The 18,489-nt window shown below is 41.0% G+C and overlaps 1 protein-coding gene across 1 annotated transcript in view; it reads left to right on the forward strand.

Moving 5' to 3' along the window:
* The window catches only part of ROS1 (ROS proto-oncogene 1, receptor tyrosine kinase), a 95,955-nt gene extending 78,130 nt beyond the window's left edge, over positions 1–17,825 (forward strand). Inside the window, exons 39-44 of the mRNA XM_034766886.1 lie at positions 313–436; positions 1,171–1,268; positions 1,399–1,602; positions 2,572–2,706; positions 5,754–5,917; positions 14,682–17,825. Coding sequence (XP_034622777.1) covers positions 313–436; positions 1,171–1,268; positions 1,399–1,602; positions 2,572–2,706; positions 5,754–5,917; positions 14,682–14,833 — 877 coding nt within the window. The 3' untranslated portion in view covers positions 14,834–17,825. The remainder of the gene's footprint in view (positions 1–312; positions 437–1,170; positions 1,269–1,398; positions 1,603–2,571; positions 2,707–5,753; positions 5,918–14,681) is intronic.
* Positions 17,826–18,489: the final 664 nt, after the last annotated feature.

Below are 18,489 nucleotides of genomic sequence, written 5' to 3' on the forward strand. Positions count from 1 at the left end.
ATATGCATCCGAAGAAGTGGGCTGTAGTCCACGAAAGCTTATGCTCTAATAAATTTGTTAGTCTCTAAGGTGCCACAAGTACTCCTGTTCTTCTTTTTGCGGATACAGACTAACACGGCTGCTACTCTGAAACCTTTCAGATCTCTTGTGTGGCAGTAGCTTGATCTGCCATTAGGCCTAGGACTATATTTTCAAAAAATATTTTTAGTCCTAAAATGCCCATCGAGTTTACCTAGTAAAATCATGTACCCCAAATAGGCATAAATAAGGCTGATAATATAATATTTTCTCTTTTTATGATTTGTATTGCAGAAGCATCTATAATGGGACAGGCAGTTCTCAAACATATAGGAAGACGCTGTCCCTGTCTCAAAGAGTTTATATGCTAGGAGATCAACCAACTAATGAAGGGTTGGGGAGGAGGGATAAATCTTGGGTGATTCATATTTAGCATGTGGAATAATAATGTGGATTATAAAGTCACTAGCAAGGATGACTTAAAGCCAAAAGAAGAACAGGAGTACCTGTGGCACCTTAGAGACTAAATTTGTTAGTCTCTAAGGTGCCACAAGTACTCCTGTTCTTCTTTTTGCGGATACAGACTAACACGGCTGTTACTCTGAGACTTAAAGCCAGGATTTTATGGCATTGTAGCAACAACCTAATTCACCGCCGTTCCTATGCCTAGTGTAGATCCAGTATACTGATCTTAGTGATTGATCCATACTACAGAAAGTTTGCTTGTCTCCGGCCTGATGAGAGTGTTTAGTGATTAGCTGTTGGACAATTAGCCTGTCCTCAATAATGCCTTAAAGGTGGGGGATAATTTCCAGGGGCCCAATTCTCCGACAACAGGATACATATATTTCTCATTGACGTCAGTAAGTATTATGTTTACTCTGAAGTCGGCATATAGGGTTTGCTTTGCTATCTCTCACTGATATTACTTAGATAAAAGAGAAGCCCCTTGTTCTTGAATCATGAATACCCAGAGTTGTTTGTCCTGGTAATATACAGAGATTTTGCACCTACCTGCTTTTTGCACTTTTGAAAATCTCTGGTAATCTCAAAAGGAGAAAAGCAATACATTTTGTCATAACAAGAGGTCCTTTTTATTCTGCCTTTGTAACGATGGAAGACATTACTAATCACTGCCTCTCTTTCTTTTAGTTCCGAGGTCCTTTGCTAAAAGTGGCCGACCTTCTGGCTATCTGTCTGGATATTTGCAAAGGTTGTGTCTATTTAGAAAAAATGCACTTCATTCATAGGTACAGGATTAATTTCCTTGTAGTTCTTACATGTTGTTACCTACAGTTGTAAGAACAAATAAACTAAACTGAAAATGATTGCCTGGCAAAAACTATTACGATTCCATCATTGTTTATGTTTGTACATTAGGGACCTGGCAGCTCGTAATTGCCTTGTGTCAGTGAAGGAATACAGCAGCCTCTCCCGAATAGTGAAGATTGGGGATTTTGGACTTGCCAGAGATATCTATAAAAACGATTATTACAGGAAAAGAGGAGAAGGGCTGCTCCCTGTGAGATGGATGGCACCTGAAAGTCTTATTGATGGTGTGTTTACTAACCGATCTGATGTCTGGTAAGTTCTTGGGGGTACAAAGAGGTGGGAAAAATAATAAATACTAAAGCAGGGAAAAATCAGTTTGCAGTAGCAATGGCATGTTATTAGAGTGCCATCTCTGGTCATTTTTATACTGAGGGAAATAATGTCTGCTTGATTGATGTTTTCCTAAGTTGATAAAAGGTCTTGCCTTCTGACAAATATCTGCATGTATATATTTCTTTATTTAAAGCCATGGAGTCTCACTTCAGTCCAGCTGGAAGTAACTAGGATCACATGACCAAAACAAATTTATATGGATGTCCACAAAGTGTCTAGTTTGCTTTTTTGGTCAGTGAACTGACTGCTGACATCACATTCTTCCCACTCCACTTTCCATTAGACCAAATGGCGCATCCTCCACAGAGGCAAACGTTTTCTCCTTAGCACTATTTCCCCGAGCTCCCCAATGACCTGAAGTTTTTAGTATACTTCATTAGACCTTTGTCCTAGTCTGGATCCTAGCATCAGCACAGTTAGAATTTTCAACAGTACTTCACTGCAGCCATTTCATTTTCACTCTTTTTATGTACATAAGGGAAATATAGAGTGCTTCAAGTCCAGGCCCCAGCTTGCAGGTGCTGACTGCCTCCAAAGTGATATTAAGCAAGTGTAACTCCCATTGAATCACTAGAGGCTGCTTAAATAAATGATACAATTGTATATTACATGGTGTCAGTGGAGGTTGAGGGTGCTCAGTTTCTTACAGGATTGATCCCAATGTGTGTGAAGGATAGGTGGCATAATAGGTTAGTTCCCCTAGTTTTTTCCAGGAGCTCTAGAGACCCGATTAAGAATGTATGAACTGGTTCATATGAACGTAAAACCCCTTAGCTCTGTTTTTTCTTATTTGGAGGTTAGAGAAAATTAGGTTAAATAACAGTAGGTATAATTGTCTATTTTTGACATCCATTAAGCTCATTAAAATTCTCCCTTTGCCTTCCTCAGGGCTTTTGGAGTCTTGGTTTGGGAAACTTTAACTCTGGGTCATCAGCCGTATCCAGGTTACTCCAATCTTGATGTATTACATCATGTACAATCTGGAGGGAGGCTGGAGTTGCCAAACAATTGTCCTGATGATCTGTAAGTTAATTTTGTTTGAATAGTATCATGAACATGAATAAGACACTGAGGGCCACATGTCCACCTGCCCATCATTTTACATGGGGCCTTTTGCACATGCATTAGCTTTCCCCTGCAGCGTTCAGTGTGTTCTCTTTTTGACAGACAAAATAATCTGTGTTTGCATGCCCCAGCTGGCTAGCTACTCATCCAATGGCCCAGTTTGTGAGTATAGAACTTTGGTTGTGGCTGAAAATTCAGCCCTAAAATTAAATGGTGTGTATTTGTTATTGTACGTGCAGGAACCAAGATATAATTTGGACATTCAGCATTGGGAACAAATCTTGTAGCAAGAGATATATCTAATCAAATTCAGTGGTGATTTCAGAGAATTCATCTTCTGTCCCTTAAATTTAACCACTTGAGTGCAGAAGTTGGGTTTTCTCAGTCTGTGCATTCTATTGCCACTAACAGAATGTGTCACATCTTAAACATAAGATGTATGGATTGGTAATGGCCTATGCAGTCTTTCACTTACATGGGTCACAGGTTTGACTGCAGCCAGTTCAGTAGTCACTAGAAGTCATGATGGCTTTAAGAAATTTAGTCTCAGTCTTGTTCCTAGTGTACAAGTGCCTATGTAATCATCATGGTTAGCATCCTTGTTGGCAATTTCAGAAAACTGGCCATAGATAGAATGTGTATGAAGACCAGGCACCCCCTCACCCTAGAAGTGCTCTCTACAGAGAAAGGTTGAGGCAAAGTGGGAAGAGAGAAGTTTATTCTTCTTCTGATTGTTCTGTACTTAGCTGTGGATAAAAATAGCACCTTTCTGGGCTATCTTAAGCACTAAATTCAAATGCAATTTTTAAAAGACTGATGTGCAGAGTGGCTCAATACACCTGTCGCTTGGGGGAGATGGAGCAAATCCATTTCACCCTTTAAACTCTCTGAGGAGGACTTATATTTGAAGTTGCTATATCATCTAAGTAGTTATAGCAGGGCATTTGGCAAAAAATGGAAGGAGAGACCAGTTGACATACAAGATCCCTGCTGGTGTAAAAGTCCCACAAACATCTGCTTTATAAAAGTGGCTTGGGAAGAATTGGTGAGCCCTGCCCTCTACGGCGGGGTTGAGGGTGAGTGGGTTAGTGAGTAGCAACATGAGTTTCATGGTTCATTGCTGGAGAGTATTTAACAAACACATGGCATGACATTTATTTCTAATAGGAAGCTATTCAAGGCTTTATGTTGCCTTGATAAAGATTAAGTAGGCCTTCAAAAGGAACAAGGAAAATCGATTTTAGCTGAAGTAACCCTCTAAGGCGTCAGTTCTGCAATTTACAATGTGCAGGTGGACCCCTGCAGAGATCCATACTTCAGGGGGACTGCACGGAGGTGGTGGGGGTCGTTCACGTGTTGTAACTTGTAGGATCAGGGCCTAAGATCAATAACCTGGTCTTTAAAAGCTAGGAATCTGAATTAGCTCTTTGAGTCTTGTACCTTCATTTATCTCAGTGGCCAACCACTCAGCACCTGCATGCTGATTCTGTCAGTAAAGTAAATCGCTTGTTGCTGCTTTGCTCAGTTATTAATGGAATGCCTAGATTCTTGGCATTCCTGCTTCCCTCTACATGGTTTTGAACCTGCATTGGACATCAGCAGTCATTAATCGTCTCCTCTGCACTTCAGCTCGCTCACTGTCATTGTACAAAACAAACCGTCACCGATAGGAAGAGGGTTCAAAGGCCAAACAACTTCAATTAAGAAGTGTTTAGGAATTTGTGGTAGGCTTTCACTGCAGGGACAAGTAGAACTCACATGAAGCCTTACCACATAAAAGGCCTTAAACGGGCAGGGACTGTGTGGGTAGGGAGGAGGATGTGAATGTCCTTCCCCCCCCCCCCTCGCCCATTTGTTTATCAAAATGTTAATCCTGGAAGATAATAATCCACTTTCCCTGTAAGAGTGGAGTGGGTAAATTCTAGTAGTGAGTTGGGACAGGGACTCTGTGTTCTACAAGCATTTACACTTAAGTAAATATTGACTTTATCGATACTCAAAGCCCTGATATAGCAATTGGTGGCCATCAGTTGGCATAGCTACACTGGTGTGAACCCCTAAGTGCAGACAAAGGCAAACCAAGGTTTGAACAATTGAGCTAAATCAATGCAAACCCTAAAAGGCCCTTGTCTACATGTAGGAATCTGTACCAGCACAGCTACGCCAATAGCTGAATTATGGCTGTCCCTGAATGTACATGAGGCCATAGTTTCCGCACATAACCCCTCACTACCCATGGAAGTCCTGCTGCTGAGTTTGGTGAAGAAACATTTTTGATTATGTGTATAATTAAGCAGTTGTACTTGTAACACTGGCCAATATTGAGAGTTCCTTCCCAGTAAAAGGCTTGATTAAATATAAAAACAGAGATATTAACTATCTTAAGTAATTTTGTATCGTCTGCAAATTTTGCCACCTCACTGTTTACCCCCGTTTCCAGAACATTTCTGAATATGTTGAACAGCACTGGTCCCAGTACAGATCTTTGGTGGGGACCCCACTATGTACCTCTCTTCATTTTGAAAACTGGTAATTTATTCCTACACTTTGTTTCCTATCTTTTAACCAGTTACTGATCCATGAGATTCCCTCTTATCCCATGACTTCTTACTTTTGCTTATAAGCCTTTGGTGAGAGACTTTGTCAAAGGCTTTCTGAAAGTCCAAATACACTATATCCATTGTGCCACCCTTGTTCACATGCTTGTTGACACCCTTAGAAAATTCTAATAGATTAGTGAGGCATGATTTCCCTTTACAAAAGCCGTGTTGACTCTTCCCCAGCCTATTGTGTTCATCTATGTGTTCATTAATGAAACATTCTAGTGTAAGTCACCATAGACTCATTAAAGTCAATGGAGATATGCCAGTTTTCCTCAGCTGAAGTTCTGGTCCTCAAAGTTGTTGATGGTGAGGATTTAATGATCCACTAACACAGCTTTGTTATAATGGTGGTTATAATGACATTAGAATTAATGATTTTATTATATCATTTATTTTTTCTAGATGGGATTTAATGACAAAATGCTGGGCCCAAGAACCTCACAATAGGCCTACGTTCTGTTATATTCAGGACCAACTGCAAGAACTGAGAAACTCTCCTATGTGCTGCACTCCCCAGCTTGAGGACAGAATGCTTTCTGCTGGAGTCCTCAACCACGCCTTTGAAGGTGAGTTTGAGACAATGCCTTCAGTCCCACTTGTTGCCCCTGTTGACAAAGTACAGGATAATTTAAAATAGACAACATTGTAGTTCAGTTTTTCCTTCTGCTGTTCTTTCATTATCATGCCTTGGTTCCATATTATTTACAACTTAGCTTTTAGTTAGTAGCTTATCACTGTCTCTATAACTGGCATTCTGTATAGGATTGTACAAAGCAGAATATGTAAATGCTCATGTAGCTGTAAAATGTTGCAGGTGTTTTAGATGTGAACAATATTTAGTTTAAATGGGCCAAATTGCAATCTCACATTGATACAAATTTGGGGTAACTCCATTGGCATTAAGGGAGTTACTCCAGATTTCATCTAGTGTAAATTAGATCAGGTTCTGGCCCAACAAGTTTGTCAGCCAGAAAATGCTATCTCCAGTGTCCAAGGTTATGAGCAGTGGGAGAGCAGTGTGTTCTAGTGGTCTGAGAAAAAGACAAGGATTCAGGAATTCATTGTAATACAAGCTCAGACAGACAGACACTGATACTCTTAGTGACTTCTTTACCTCAAATTCCGCAGTTACACTTATCTCCCTCACAGTGGGCTTGTGGACATTCATTGTATGACGTTTGTAAATTGCAGAGGAGATCACCAAAAGAAAGGGTGAGGTATTCGTATCATTGAGATCGTTACCATAGTCATAATGTATATGCACAAGGGGGACGAATTAAGGTTGCAGAGAGGAAATGGCTCATCCATTTTGGCTGAAATTTTCCACAACAATTCAGCCTGAGGCAGACACCCAGCATGGAAAATTTCAGCCTAAACAGTTGAAGTTTGGCAAAATTATGTGCAGCTGAAAAACGGTCTTATTGGGAGACGTGCCGGGCAATCTTAATAATAGGTGGTGCTACCAGTCTTGGCTATAATATATGTTGAAATCAGTGGGAACTGTGACTTCTCAGCACCTTTGTGAAGGAGGCCGCTAACATTTTAAGCCAGTTTACACTATCTTTTGGGGGGAAATCTTCCACTACTGTGCTACCAGCATTGCAGCTTCATTGGTGGGTAGCAATGGTGGAAGTACAAGTGTAAGCAGGGCACTGGTGACAGCAAGCAGCTTTACTGGGTCATCTTTGCCTGTTCTGAGTAGGGTTAGATGCCCTGATTGTAAAAATGCCAGTGCCCTGTGTACACAAGTGCGTCCTCTCTTGCTACCTGCTGGTGGAGCTGCACCAGTGTTAGTACACTGGGGGAGATCCTAGAAAATCTAGTGTGCCTTAGTTAGACCATCTATAAAATGGCGATACTAACTCTTATCTACCTCCTGCAGTATTGGGAGAATCAGTTAGGTAAGAATTCTAGAGCATTTGGAAGATGTAAACTTCAAGTAAGGCCAGGTATTATTATTATTATTAGGCCTATCACTTCACTTTCCTCGGCATGCGACTCTTTCTCTTGGAACCAAATCTCTTGGTGACTGAGCATTTCTTGGGTGGAGGTTTGTAACAGGAGTTTCATTACACACAAAGGCCAATGGTCATGTAACATTTTTGGAAAACTGGTCTTGGATAATTCATCATGGAACAGACCTTTGGATGATTTGGTTTGGCCTTGGTCTTACCAGCGCTAACATAAATGTGCTTCATTGAGTCACAGCTAAAATGATAGCATGTGTTAACTCAGGATTATTCTTATTAAAAATCACTTAGCTTTTGACATTCAGAGACTGAGACACTTTCCCTGCCCAAAACAATTTACAACAGAGTAATTGAGGAGTGCTCATTTTAGTTTGGGAGCCTGAATTGAATTGCCACCTCTTGCTTAAATCAGCCCTACATATGGAGGCAATATTTGGGTTAATTCTATTTCAGGGGATTTACACTGCAGACAGATAACTGTTTGAATTGATCTTGGGCACAGAGATCCATGGAAAATCAGGAGACCTACCTGCACATTGCACTGACAGGAGAACTTCTCCCTGAAGTTGTAATGGCGCTACATCAACCCTACAGCCGGGGCTGTGGAGGGAAGCTCATGTGGATGTACCCATACTAGATGCACAAACAAATATGTATCCAGAGGTGTCAGGAGAGCTTGTGTTGCCCATGCTGAAGCCTGGGCTGTGACATCTTCACGTCTATTTTTAGTGAGCTAACTAAAGTACAGCTAGCGCAGGTCTATCTACACAACCTGCCATTCCCAGCCCTGACTGCAATGCACATATACCCTAAGGACATTGAGGACATTAGGCATGCAGATACCACAGTGAAGAAAGGGCACAGTGTAGGATCTAAAGAGAAGCCTGCTGTTGGGGAAGGAGATAGATGAGTCCTACTTTATAAACCCTGACTCTTAGGAGAAATAAGAATGTATGTAACAGAGAAGTGTGAATGACATAAAGACCCCAGCAAATGTCTAGCCTCTTAAAATACAGCTATGCAGAAGGATGATATCTAAAACAGACACATTCAGAAGACAAGGTTCTATGCCAAAGTTCCCCAATCTGCAGGGCAGGAAATTAATCAGGGGAGGGGGAGACAGGAGAGCTCAAAGAAGAGGAACAGTGAGGAAGAGAATAGCTGTTGGGCGCCTGACCTATCTCCCAGTCCAACTGTATAGATGTCCCCACACCTGCAGAAAAAGCAGCTTGCGGCTCCTGGAAAGCTATCCACTTTACCCGCCTGCCTCCCTGGTGACCTCTACTAATGCCAGCTATCGTACACACAACCTGTCCTTTTTTACGTGTCACACAACATCCTATTGGTGACAGCAAAATATTGATGTGAGCGTGGCAGTGATGCGCCAAGAACCATGATCCAATACCATGGGTTGTTCTTCAGAGGGGAACGTGAATCTGACTCTGTAGAATATCCAACTCTAGAGCAAGCATGACAGTGTGAACATTATAAAGGTACAGAAGAGGGAACCTCTTTCTGCTCCATTGCTCTGAGATTCAGCCTTTAGTCTGTAGCCTTTCACCAGTCATCCACAACCAAAGTCTTTCTGTTCTTCCCAACAACTACTGCGAGTGCACTGCACTGTGGCAGTTTAGAGAATTTAACCAATGTGAGTTTATAGCTTCCCTCCCACAGTTGTTATTTCTATGGCATTTATCACTGTAGTTTCTGAGTGCCCACAAACAATGAATTTATCCTCACAACACCCTTGTGAGACAGGGAAGCACGGTTATCCCATTGTACTGGGGAACTGAGGCACAGAGTAATTAAGTGAATTGCCCCAGGTCACATAGGCAGAGCCAGGATCAAACCCCAGATTTTCTGAGTCCCAGTTCAGTGCCTGAAACATAAGAGCATCCTTCCTCCAATTTCAAAAAGCCCAAATGAAAAGTACCATTACTAGCATGTTAACATTAAAGCCCCAAATTTCTGTCAGCCCCAAGAAATGTACCTGTGGAATTTTCAGGTTTATCCATTTACAGAATAACCCTCTGCATTTGCACATGCAAGCTGGGTCTTTAGTTGTGCCGTTCCCAGACTGCTTCATTTGTGGATGCAAGCATGGAGTTTATGCCTGCAAGTGCAATTGCAGGTTTGCCAATGTCTCAGTCTGCTGGATTGGATACTTAGCAAAGCTGAGTGAGCTGATCAGCTCCCTGCCTTTTAGACCTAGCAGGAGTAGTTGGTTATTTATTTATTTAGGACATTTTAACAAGTTTACAAATCCTTGCTAGAAACAAAACAATCATTACAAAAGTTGGCTTTTGCTTATAGAGACACTGTAATGGAATATTGTCAGTAGATCTATTTTCCGGGGCTTTACCATATTACAGAATGAGCATCATTACAGCCCATAGGTCTTTTCTAGTGATTTTATTAAATGGAGTGAAATCTCTGTGTACACATTGAACAGACCAGGCATGTCTACCAAACGTTAATGTTCAAAAATATTGGACAGATGTGCTGGGCTTTTTTTTGCAGGTGAATGTACTTTGAGTATTGAATAGAAGGTAATCAAATATCTAAGTATCTGTCTGTCCTCTGGGCAGCACTAGTTTTGATCAGTGCTCTACTCAGTGCCCACTTCTTGCTCAAGCCGGATGTATCCGGCAAATCTCTAGTTGCTCAAAGCGCCAGTCTGAGCCTCTGCTACTCTGTCACTTATAGAAATGGTCCCTCCAGACAGATCAGGCATAAAGCACAAGGGTGGGGAAGTTTGAAGAAGGCAGCAATGCCACTGTCCATGGTATATTATTTTGGGCTATATTATTTTTTGTCTTTAGAGCTGGCAAGCCACCACCATTCTTAAATGCTGAATACACGTTTTGGAAAAAAAAAGAGTAATAAACTAACCTGCAGGGTGTATGTCATGAGTCTTTTTTCCCTCTTGAATTCTCTGTTGGTCAGAGGAATGATCAGATCTATTTAAACTTCTCTTCAGTGTTGAAATCTGGGATTAGAGAGCATAGCATCTGCTAGATGACTAGTAATGGTTTTCAACTCATGTACCTTGTTAAAACCAATCACTCTTATCTGCTATTCTGCACACTTACTTGTGTTTAGATAAATCACCTAGAGAAGCAGAAGTTTCTCTAAAACAGGTGTGCTAATAAACTACATCACCTAAACCTTGTATCTGGCCTTCAGTGCAGGCTTCTGAAATTCCATTATCCTCTGTTCCAGTTAGTTCAGTTAGTGTCTGATCTAAAGCCAAATGAAGTCAATGGAAGGACTCCCATTGATTTCAGCAGGCTTTTATTTCGAGCCCTTTTGCTGTAGAGGTGGGTGGCTACAACGCTGCATGCAAAAACAGTACAGCACAGAATGGTCATTTCATCTCTGTTTCCTTGCCAATTACTATTTCATTTCAGAGAGAACAAATAATGGGTACTACTCAGTTAGGGAAACAACAGTCACACCTTCCTTTAGATTTTGAAAAAATACAAAAAGTAATAATTATAAAAAGTGATTATAAAGCAGGAGAAGCAATTGTCTTCTGCATTACATGTATATACAGTGTCTAGCACAATGGGGCTCTGATCCTTGTTAGGAGTTGTTAGATGATAATACATTTTAGTCTAACAAGCCAGTCTGCATCGATCCCTGCTTTGAGTGTGGCCCACATTGCATTTATCAAGAGTGTTTCTTGCATACAGAGATTTCTCTTGATAAACATCGCTTTGAAAAATGGACTCTAACTTTTTAAGTGTTGCTTTTATTTTTTAAACACTATGTAAATGGGTGCACAGCACAGTTGGACCTTGGCTAAGCAAAATTCTCACTTTTAGCATCCTTAGGATGACAGAATAGCAAAGCTTAGGGAGTCATCCTAAAAACATGTGAGATGATATGCTTGATTAGACAGGAGACACAGATGCATCTCCACTGATATATAATATGGTATGAAGCATTATAACAGATATATTTTTGTTCTGTTAATACTTGTTACTGAAATCCAGTACCTGCACCTCCAGGTAGTTCATAGGTATCAGCATAGTACTTTATCTGTAGGAAATACTCCCTCATACTATCCCACATTTCTGAGACTGAGAAATCCAGAGTCCAGTAACCAAATTCTTACCCTTAATATTTCTTGAATAAAGATATGTAACTGAATACTTGTCTGGAATATACTCAACATTATGCTATCCCCAGAAGCATCTCTTGCTCCCCAATATATGAATAGTTTGGTGTGTATAGAGGTGGTGGGCAAGAGATGTTATCTTAAATAATTATTAAAAAGAAAACAGGAAAGTGACTTTCAATTGGGGAAACCGTGCTATTCACCATATAAAAAGTGTACGATACCAGACAGGTTTGTGTTGCGTCTTTATTAGAAAATCATTAACATCTAGTGCTCGATACTTAGCTGGTGTAAATCGATGTAGCTCCACTGACTTTGCTGGAGCTGCACTGATTGGTACCAGCTCAGGATCTGGCCCCTAAAAATATTTTTAATGAAAAAAGTAACATTTTTAGACCAGCTTTAAAAATGTTCTCTTTGCTCCATCATCACCAGTCACCCCTTCCGTTGATTGATTTCCTCTTATAATTTGCCATCTCTGAAAATAAAGTATATCAAAAGTTTTTTTAAATAAAACTATACTGAAAGTACACTGAAGATATTTATATAAACATTATAACAATTTGCAGCTTTCCACACCAGATCTCAGAACATTTATTAACATGAACTAATTGCACAATACCCCACAAGGTAGTTAGGGAAGATGCCTAGCGATTGCTTCTCCCACCACTGGGGTGGAATGCAGTAGCTGTTTAACAGCACTGAACAACACTGCATATCAATTTAGAACAGGAGGTAACTGAAGAATACTGCAGAAATTTGGCAGTGGAAAGTGCAGGGTGAATTAGGAGAGGCCCAGTGTCATTAATTCAGCTGCAGTTTGGCCAGGGCATTGCGTTTAACAACGCTTTTCTTGGGGAAAGTGCTAAGGGAGTAAGCGCCCACTGGTGAATCACCCACACCATTGCATATAGCATTCAGACGTTGCTTGGCGGTCTCCCATTTGAGTGTTTAACTGGCTCAACCAGGCTTTGCATGTGAAATCTGAAGGGATCACAAAACAAGATTTAATGGCTGCATCTACTCACATATAATCTAGCCTGAGTATAAGTCAAACATCTAATGTTAGCAATGTTGAAACTAACAAAAAAACCTGACAAGACCCAGGTATAAACCAGCTCCCACCAAAATGTCCCTCCCTCTTTGTTCCCTTGAGAACTTAGCAGTTTTCTTTTGCCTCCCCAGGCTTATCCAAACTCAGCTCAGATGCTGGTCTATGGCTTTTCTGGCCCTTAGTGCTGCTTCGGGTGCTCACAGCCTTTTCTCTAATTTCCTGACGCTTTCCTAACCAGCCATGATTTTTCCGTAATTGATCATCTGTGTATCCTCTACTGGCCTGCTGTAATGATCCAGGTTAGCTTTTCTTGCCTTGCTAAGCTGACCTATGCAAAAGGTGACTGCTGTGCTTAATAACTTGACATCGTAGCATATATTTCTCAGCTTGTACATTAGTGTATAAGGTTTAAAGTTTTCATTGGTGTCTTCACTTGGAATGTTATGCCAACAGAAGAATAAATAGAGGCAAATGGAAAGAGCATACACATTTAACCATGTGTAAAACTTCACTATGTAAACATGGCAAAGTATCAGTTTTGTAGTGGTTTTGTAACTAGTTGCTGTCATGTCATAAAGGTAAGGTATATTTAACAGGGTTGTATTGTTTCCCTGGCTTTGTACACTATATGGAATGCTTCTGCAAAATAGTGTTGCTTCTTATTTTGTCTCCAAAGCTCAAAGATTAAAAACAAGGCGAGAAGTTAGTTGCAAGATGTCTTTTTTTTTTTAATGGAAGTCACAGTGGCATGTCAGCTAAGGAGAAAATAATATTTTGCATATTCTGTGATCCTTCAGGACTGATGGGGAAAGAATTAGTAATGTATCTATATATCTGGTAAAAATATCACAGTGACTTCATGCTCACATTTCTGTAACCATCACCTCATCAGCTCCAGATACTTATACAGGAAACAAATCCGAATGCCCCTCTAGTGTTCTATACTTAGGCTGGTGACCCGGCATATGTCTGGTCTGTAAATACCTGGTTTTACTTGGAAGTCCTTATTTTAAAGTTTCCCTCTTAAGAGTTTGTTGAGAATATGCCCTCAGTGTGTACCCAACATGCCTATTCCAGGACAGCTTGCCCCTGAGGGTTTCCATTAGGTGCTCTATTAAGCAAAAAAACCAAAAACAAATACAAAGAAGAGTTACACTGGTGGGTGAAATCTCATTGAGGATTGGCTTACTAAATATTCCCATAATGACCCTGAACTGACAAAGAGTGTATCAAATGATTGTTCTTAGCTGTCAGTCATCACAGTACATCAGCATAGTTTGATCTGTCTCCAAACTTCCCTCCTCTCAATAGAGTTCTTAAATTAAACTTCTTTTTTTCTGATAATCTATCCGAATTGACTGTATCATGTGGACCCGACTCACTTATGAGTTCTTCATAATACAGAGAAGTATAAAAAAAAGCTGGTGAATCAATATAAATAATTAAATGTCCTCTGGATAGAACAGCGCAATGCTTGTGGTTCCGAAGTGTAGATAAACCTGGATGTCACATGCTTCATTTTCATATAGATGAACCTGGGTGTCATATGCTTCATTTTCCAGTAATGAAATAAAGTAAGTAGGTATCAAATAAAAAAAGTATGTGTTTCTAAGAATAAATACACAGAATAACAGCAATGATAACTCGAGCCTTTTAGTTATTCAGTTATTTTTCAGGTTTTAAAAGGTATGCCCATCACTGGGCACATATGCAAACGTAAGCAATACAAAGTTAGAATAAAAACTGTAAATTAAAATCAGAAATGGACAAAACCTATTAGGTTATATGTCTCTGCCCCTAGAAGCATGGTAGAGAATGCATCAATCCATACTTTACTTGACCTTTAGCCAATAGGCAAGAACCTGTCTAAATGGTGGGACAGTTTTGGTTAGAAGTTGGGTCCAAGAGGTTACAAACATTCTTGCCATATGCACACAGTCTTTCCTACCAGGACAGGCAAATCACTTATTTATAACTGTATTACTGTCCTTTTCAGCATGAGTGCTGATGAATTTTTTTGATTCAGGATATAATCCAGGCATGCTGCAGCAGAGAATAAATGCAAGCTGTCACTCCTGCTGTGGTCGCTAGATTCACTTTCTCTACCTGCTGCTTGGCTCTCTTTGCCTTCTAATATTGCATTTGAATTGGTGGTAAAACAGCAGCCTTTCTTTCAGATGCAGATGGTGATGCTCCATGTACAGATTCAGAAAGTACTCTTTCAGCTGCTTTAATGGAAACCAGGAACATCGAAGGCTTAAACTATTTGGTACTAGCCATAGAAAGCAACCAAGATCAAGAAAACAGAGATTCAAATGAGCTGGGTGACATCTGATTCCTTCAGTCAGAGGAAAGAAGAGAAGGCACCACGTGCAGATGAAGAAATAAGCAAAGGAAAATATCCTGTACTCTGCCGTACTTTCAGCAGTCCTGAAGGTGTGAACTATGCCTCTGATAATGACGAGTGATCTGATAGGTTTATTTTCAGGTTAATTACCTAGCAAGCATGTGTCTCTTGTCAAAATTAGAGATGTCATCTGAGGTTTTATTTAAAAAACTGTAACAACTAAAAATACTGGAAAATATTGCAAAGGAAATTAATTATACATAACAGAATAGTAACCCAGTGGCATGGGAGTTCTTTGATCAAGAATTCCTGAATTTTAAGGCCCCTTGGGTATTTCATATGAACTAGGTTAATTGGACATGTAATCAGATGAGAAGTTATTTTAAAATGAAATTTTGGCACACATGCAATCATGCTCGAAAGAGAGCAATGATGTGCTATTTCATATATTACAGGAGTGGCCATCTGCGGCTTACGAGCAGCCACATGTGGCTCTTTTACAGTTAAAGTGTGGGGTTTGTGGAGCCCCCATGGCCCCCATTCTCTGCCTACCAGTCTGGGGAAGGGGAGCTTGGGGCTTCTCCCCTGTGGAAGGGTGGTGGGACTAGGGGCTTCGGCCCAGTGGAGAGGGGGTCCTAAGGGCTTCAACACTGCGGGAGGTGCCTTCCAGGGCTCGGGACTTCAGCAAGAGTGGGGTTGAAGCCCATAGCCCCACCACTCTGCCGCAGGGCAGAAGCCCCGAGCCCTGGCAGGTGTGCCTGGCTCTCGAACTTCTAAAGTTTATTGTATGCGGCTCAGAGGGTCAGTAAGTTTGGCCACCCTGATATATTATAAAGCTGGTTCTCACTGGCTTATGGCAACAATATTGCCTGAAATTTGGCCCACATTTAGATTTGTGTAAAAACAAGCTTTTGCAAAATGTAAGAAAAATGTCATTTTTTTTTTACTTTATTTTTTTGAAATTCCAGTTGAAACAGCTGCAATCAGAGATCAGCCCACAGGCTGCGCATCTTTGGGTATAGCTTATTTTATTTCTTAATTTAAAAGAAAAGGCTTTGGAACCATTAAGTTGTGCAATAGTTTTTCTGTGGATCTATATGATTTTTGTTACCTTTGTCCTCCCTCCTCCTTTTGTTTGTCACAATTAGTGTGTCTTGTTTCATGTCGGGTTGTAAGCTCTGCAGGACAGAGGCTGTCTCTTACAATGTATTTGTACTATGGATAGGACCAATGGGGCTATGCAGGGAATGGGACAATGCAGGGGTACAACAGATCAGGTTAACAGACCCTGATGCAAGACCTTAGATTAGAAGATGTCAATATCCTTTTCTGTATTTGGAAATCAAACCAAACTGTTTGACAAGTTTTCCAAATGGAATATACTGACTAAAAAGCATGGGTAATCAATTGGGACCATAATTATAATTGAATGAGTTAGACAGAGTTATTAAATGGCATCTCTTGCATTATTTATCAATTAGCTGTTACAATATCCTGTTTTCATGCAAATATATTGAGTAATAAAGGAAACAGGAGAGAAATAAAGAAAGCCTGGTATATGGGCAGAGTTGTTTTGAAACAAAGAGCCAAATCATCAGCTAGTCTGTAACTCCATTGAAGTCTGGCCCAAAATGTTTGTTAAATGAGTAGAACAAGGTGTTAAAATTCTGGCCTTCTAAGAGATTATTACAAAATAAATACAGAAAATCTATTTTAAAGTACCTGTCAAAGGCCCTATAAATGATCGTTAAGAGTAGATGATTACAGCTAAACTTGAAAGCCTGACCTGGTGATGCTGACAAAAAACTGTAAAGCTTCTAGTCCTTTTTTTTCCAGATTATGTTCACTGGATAAGAAAAGTGTATATGTTTGTTTCCTCTTAATATGTTGGCTGATGAGCATTTTATATACATTGCTCCCATTTGGATAACCTTGAAATAATAAGTAATAGAATCTTTACATTAGGATTCTAAAGTGAAGACAGCAAGTCCACCACCCCCAGTCCTGCCAACACACGTGGGTAACTTAACACCCAGGAATAACTCCCTTTCATTCAATAGCATTACTCAAATGCAGCAAGGGCCTGCCTGAGCCAAAGCTCATTGAAATCGATGGAAAAGATCTCCCATTGACTTTAGTGGGTTTTGCTTCAGGCCCAAAGTTCACAAATATGGCATTCATAGGATTTGGGGGCTTGGTTTGGAGGAGCAGGCCTTGACCCTGCCAGTGGTGCAGGACCCTGCCAATGGTACCACTGCACAGATGGGATCCTCAGAAGCACTGAGCATGGTGTGGTGTCCCTATCACTGAGGATCCCTAGTTGCCCCTGATGTGGAGAGCTATGCTCACCCGACCACCCCACAACCTGCTCTGCAGGAGTGCTCAGAGGACAGACGGGGTGTGGCAAGAGGTAGAATCAGGACCTGGAACCACACCCACTTCAGGCACTGTGATCCAGGAGGTAGCAGCTACTCCCCACACACCGTCCAAAATCAAGCTCCCCTGTGCTTACTGGCTGCAAGTGTAGGGGCCAACCATGCAGACAGGGAACTGCAGGAACCCAGCAGTTGCACCACGAGCACCAGGGCCCCGAGCCCAGGCAGCTCTGCTGGAGAAGAAGTGTGTCTGAAGGTTGGCCATCCCAGGGTGTGTCTATCTCAGCCAGATGGAGAGGTGACCCCAGACACAATCCCCCTTGCTGCACTGTTTTGAAGCCATGTGCCTCTGTGGCATGGGCATCTGTGCACAATGGGGCCCTGTCCACTGCTGTATGGGCAGATCCTTCTGTGCGGGCTGTCTTTGGCTTCCATGCTGCTTCGCTGCCTGCTCATCCCACTCCCATGGGGGTCCACTTGCTTGATGATACCCTAGGACCTATTTATGCAGCAGCAGGATTAATCCCCTAACAAGCCCAGGATTGGGTGACAAGAAGTTATGCTGCACGGCCTTGAGCAAGTCACTTCACTTCTCTTTCCCTCACTTCCCCCATCTGTAAAATGTAAATAATAAAACTGAACTATTTCACAGCGATGTTATGAGGTTTTATTCCTTGATTTTTATACAGGGCTTTGAACATGTGAAGTGTTACAGAAATGCAAATCAATAAGAGGCTTAGGGAGTTTGTATAGTGCACATTTTCAGTAGAGGAAAGCAAAAATTCTGAGAAGAGGTGCAGAAGAATGGATTTTCTTTGAATGAAGCTGGAAAGAAAGATCTATAATCAATAATCCATGGTTCTGCGTGTCCTAGCAGATGATTATGTCTTCTCAGTGCCGTTTTCCCTAACTGTACAGTGTGCTGCTTCAAATCTAGCTAATGTCTGTCAGGACTGAAAATCACTGCTGCTGGATGACTGGTCAGTGGCCTATGCAAATTAAATTGGTGGTTCAATCCCGTTCATACAGCATAACTATCCACATTACAAAGACACTATAGACCACTTTGGTGACAATCATCAAAGGGGCAAAGAGAATAATTTATCTTCTTAGCTTTAGAGCCACACTCCTGGCTTGTTATCTGGATGCGGAGGAAACTGCCACTGCCTGTGCTGTACTTGTCCCTGAACTGTACCACCTCCAGCTGTGAGAGAGTAAGATAAAAATGGAGTAAAAACCTTCACCTTAAATTTATTGGGTTTTGAGGCT

The sequence above is a fragment of the Trachemys scripta genome, chromosome 3, assembly GCF_013100865.1.
Source record: "Trachemys scripta elegans isolate TJP31775 chromosome 3, CAS_Tse_1.0, whole genome shotgun sequence".
NCBI classification, from domain to species: Eukaryota; Metazoa; Chordata; order Testudines; family Emydidae; genus Trachemys; species Trachemys scripta.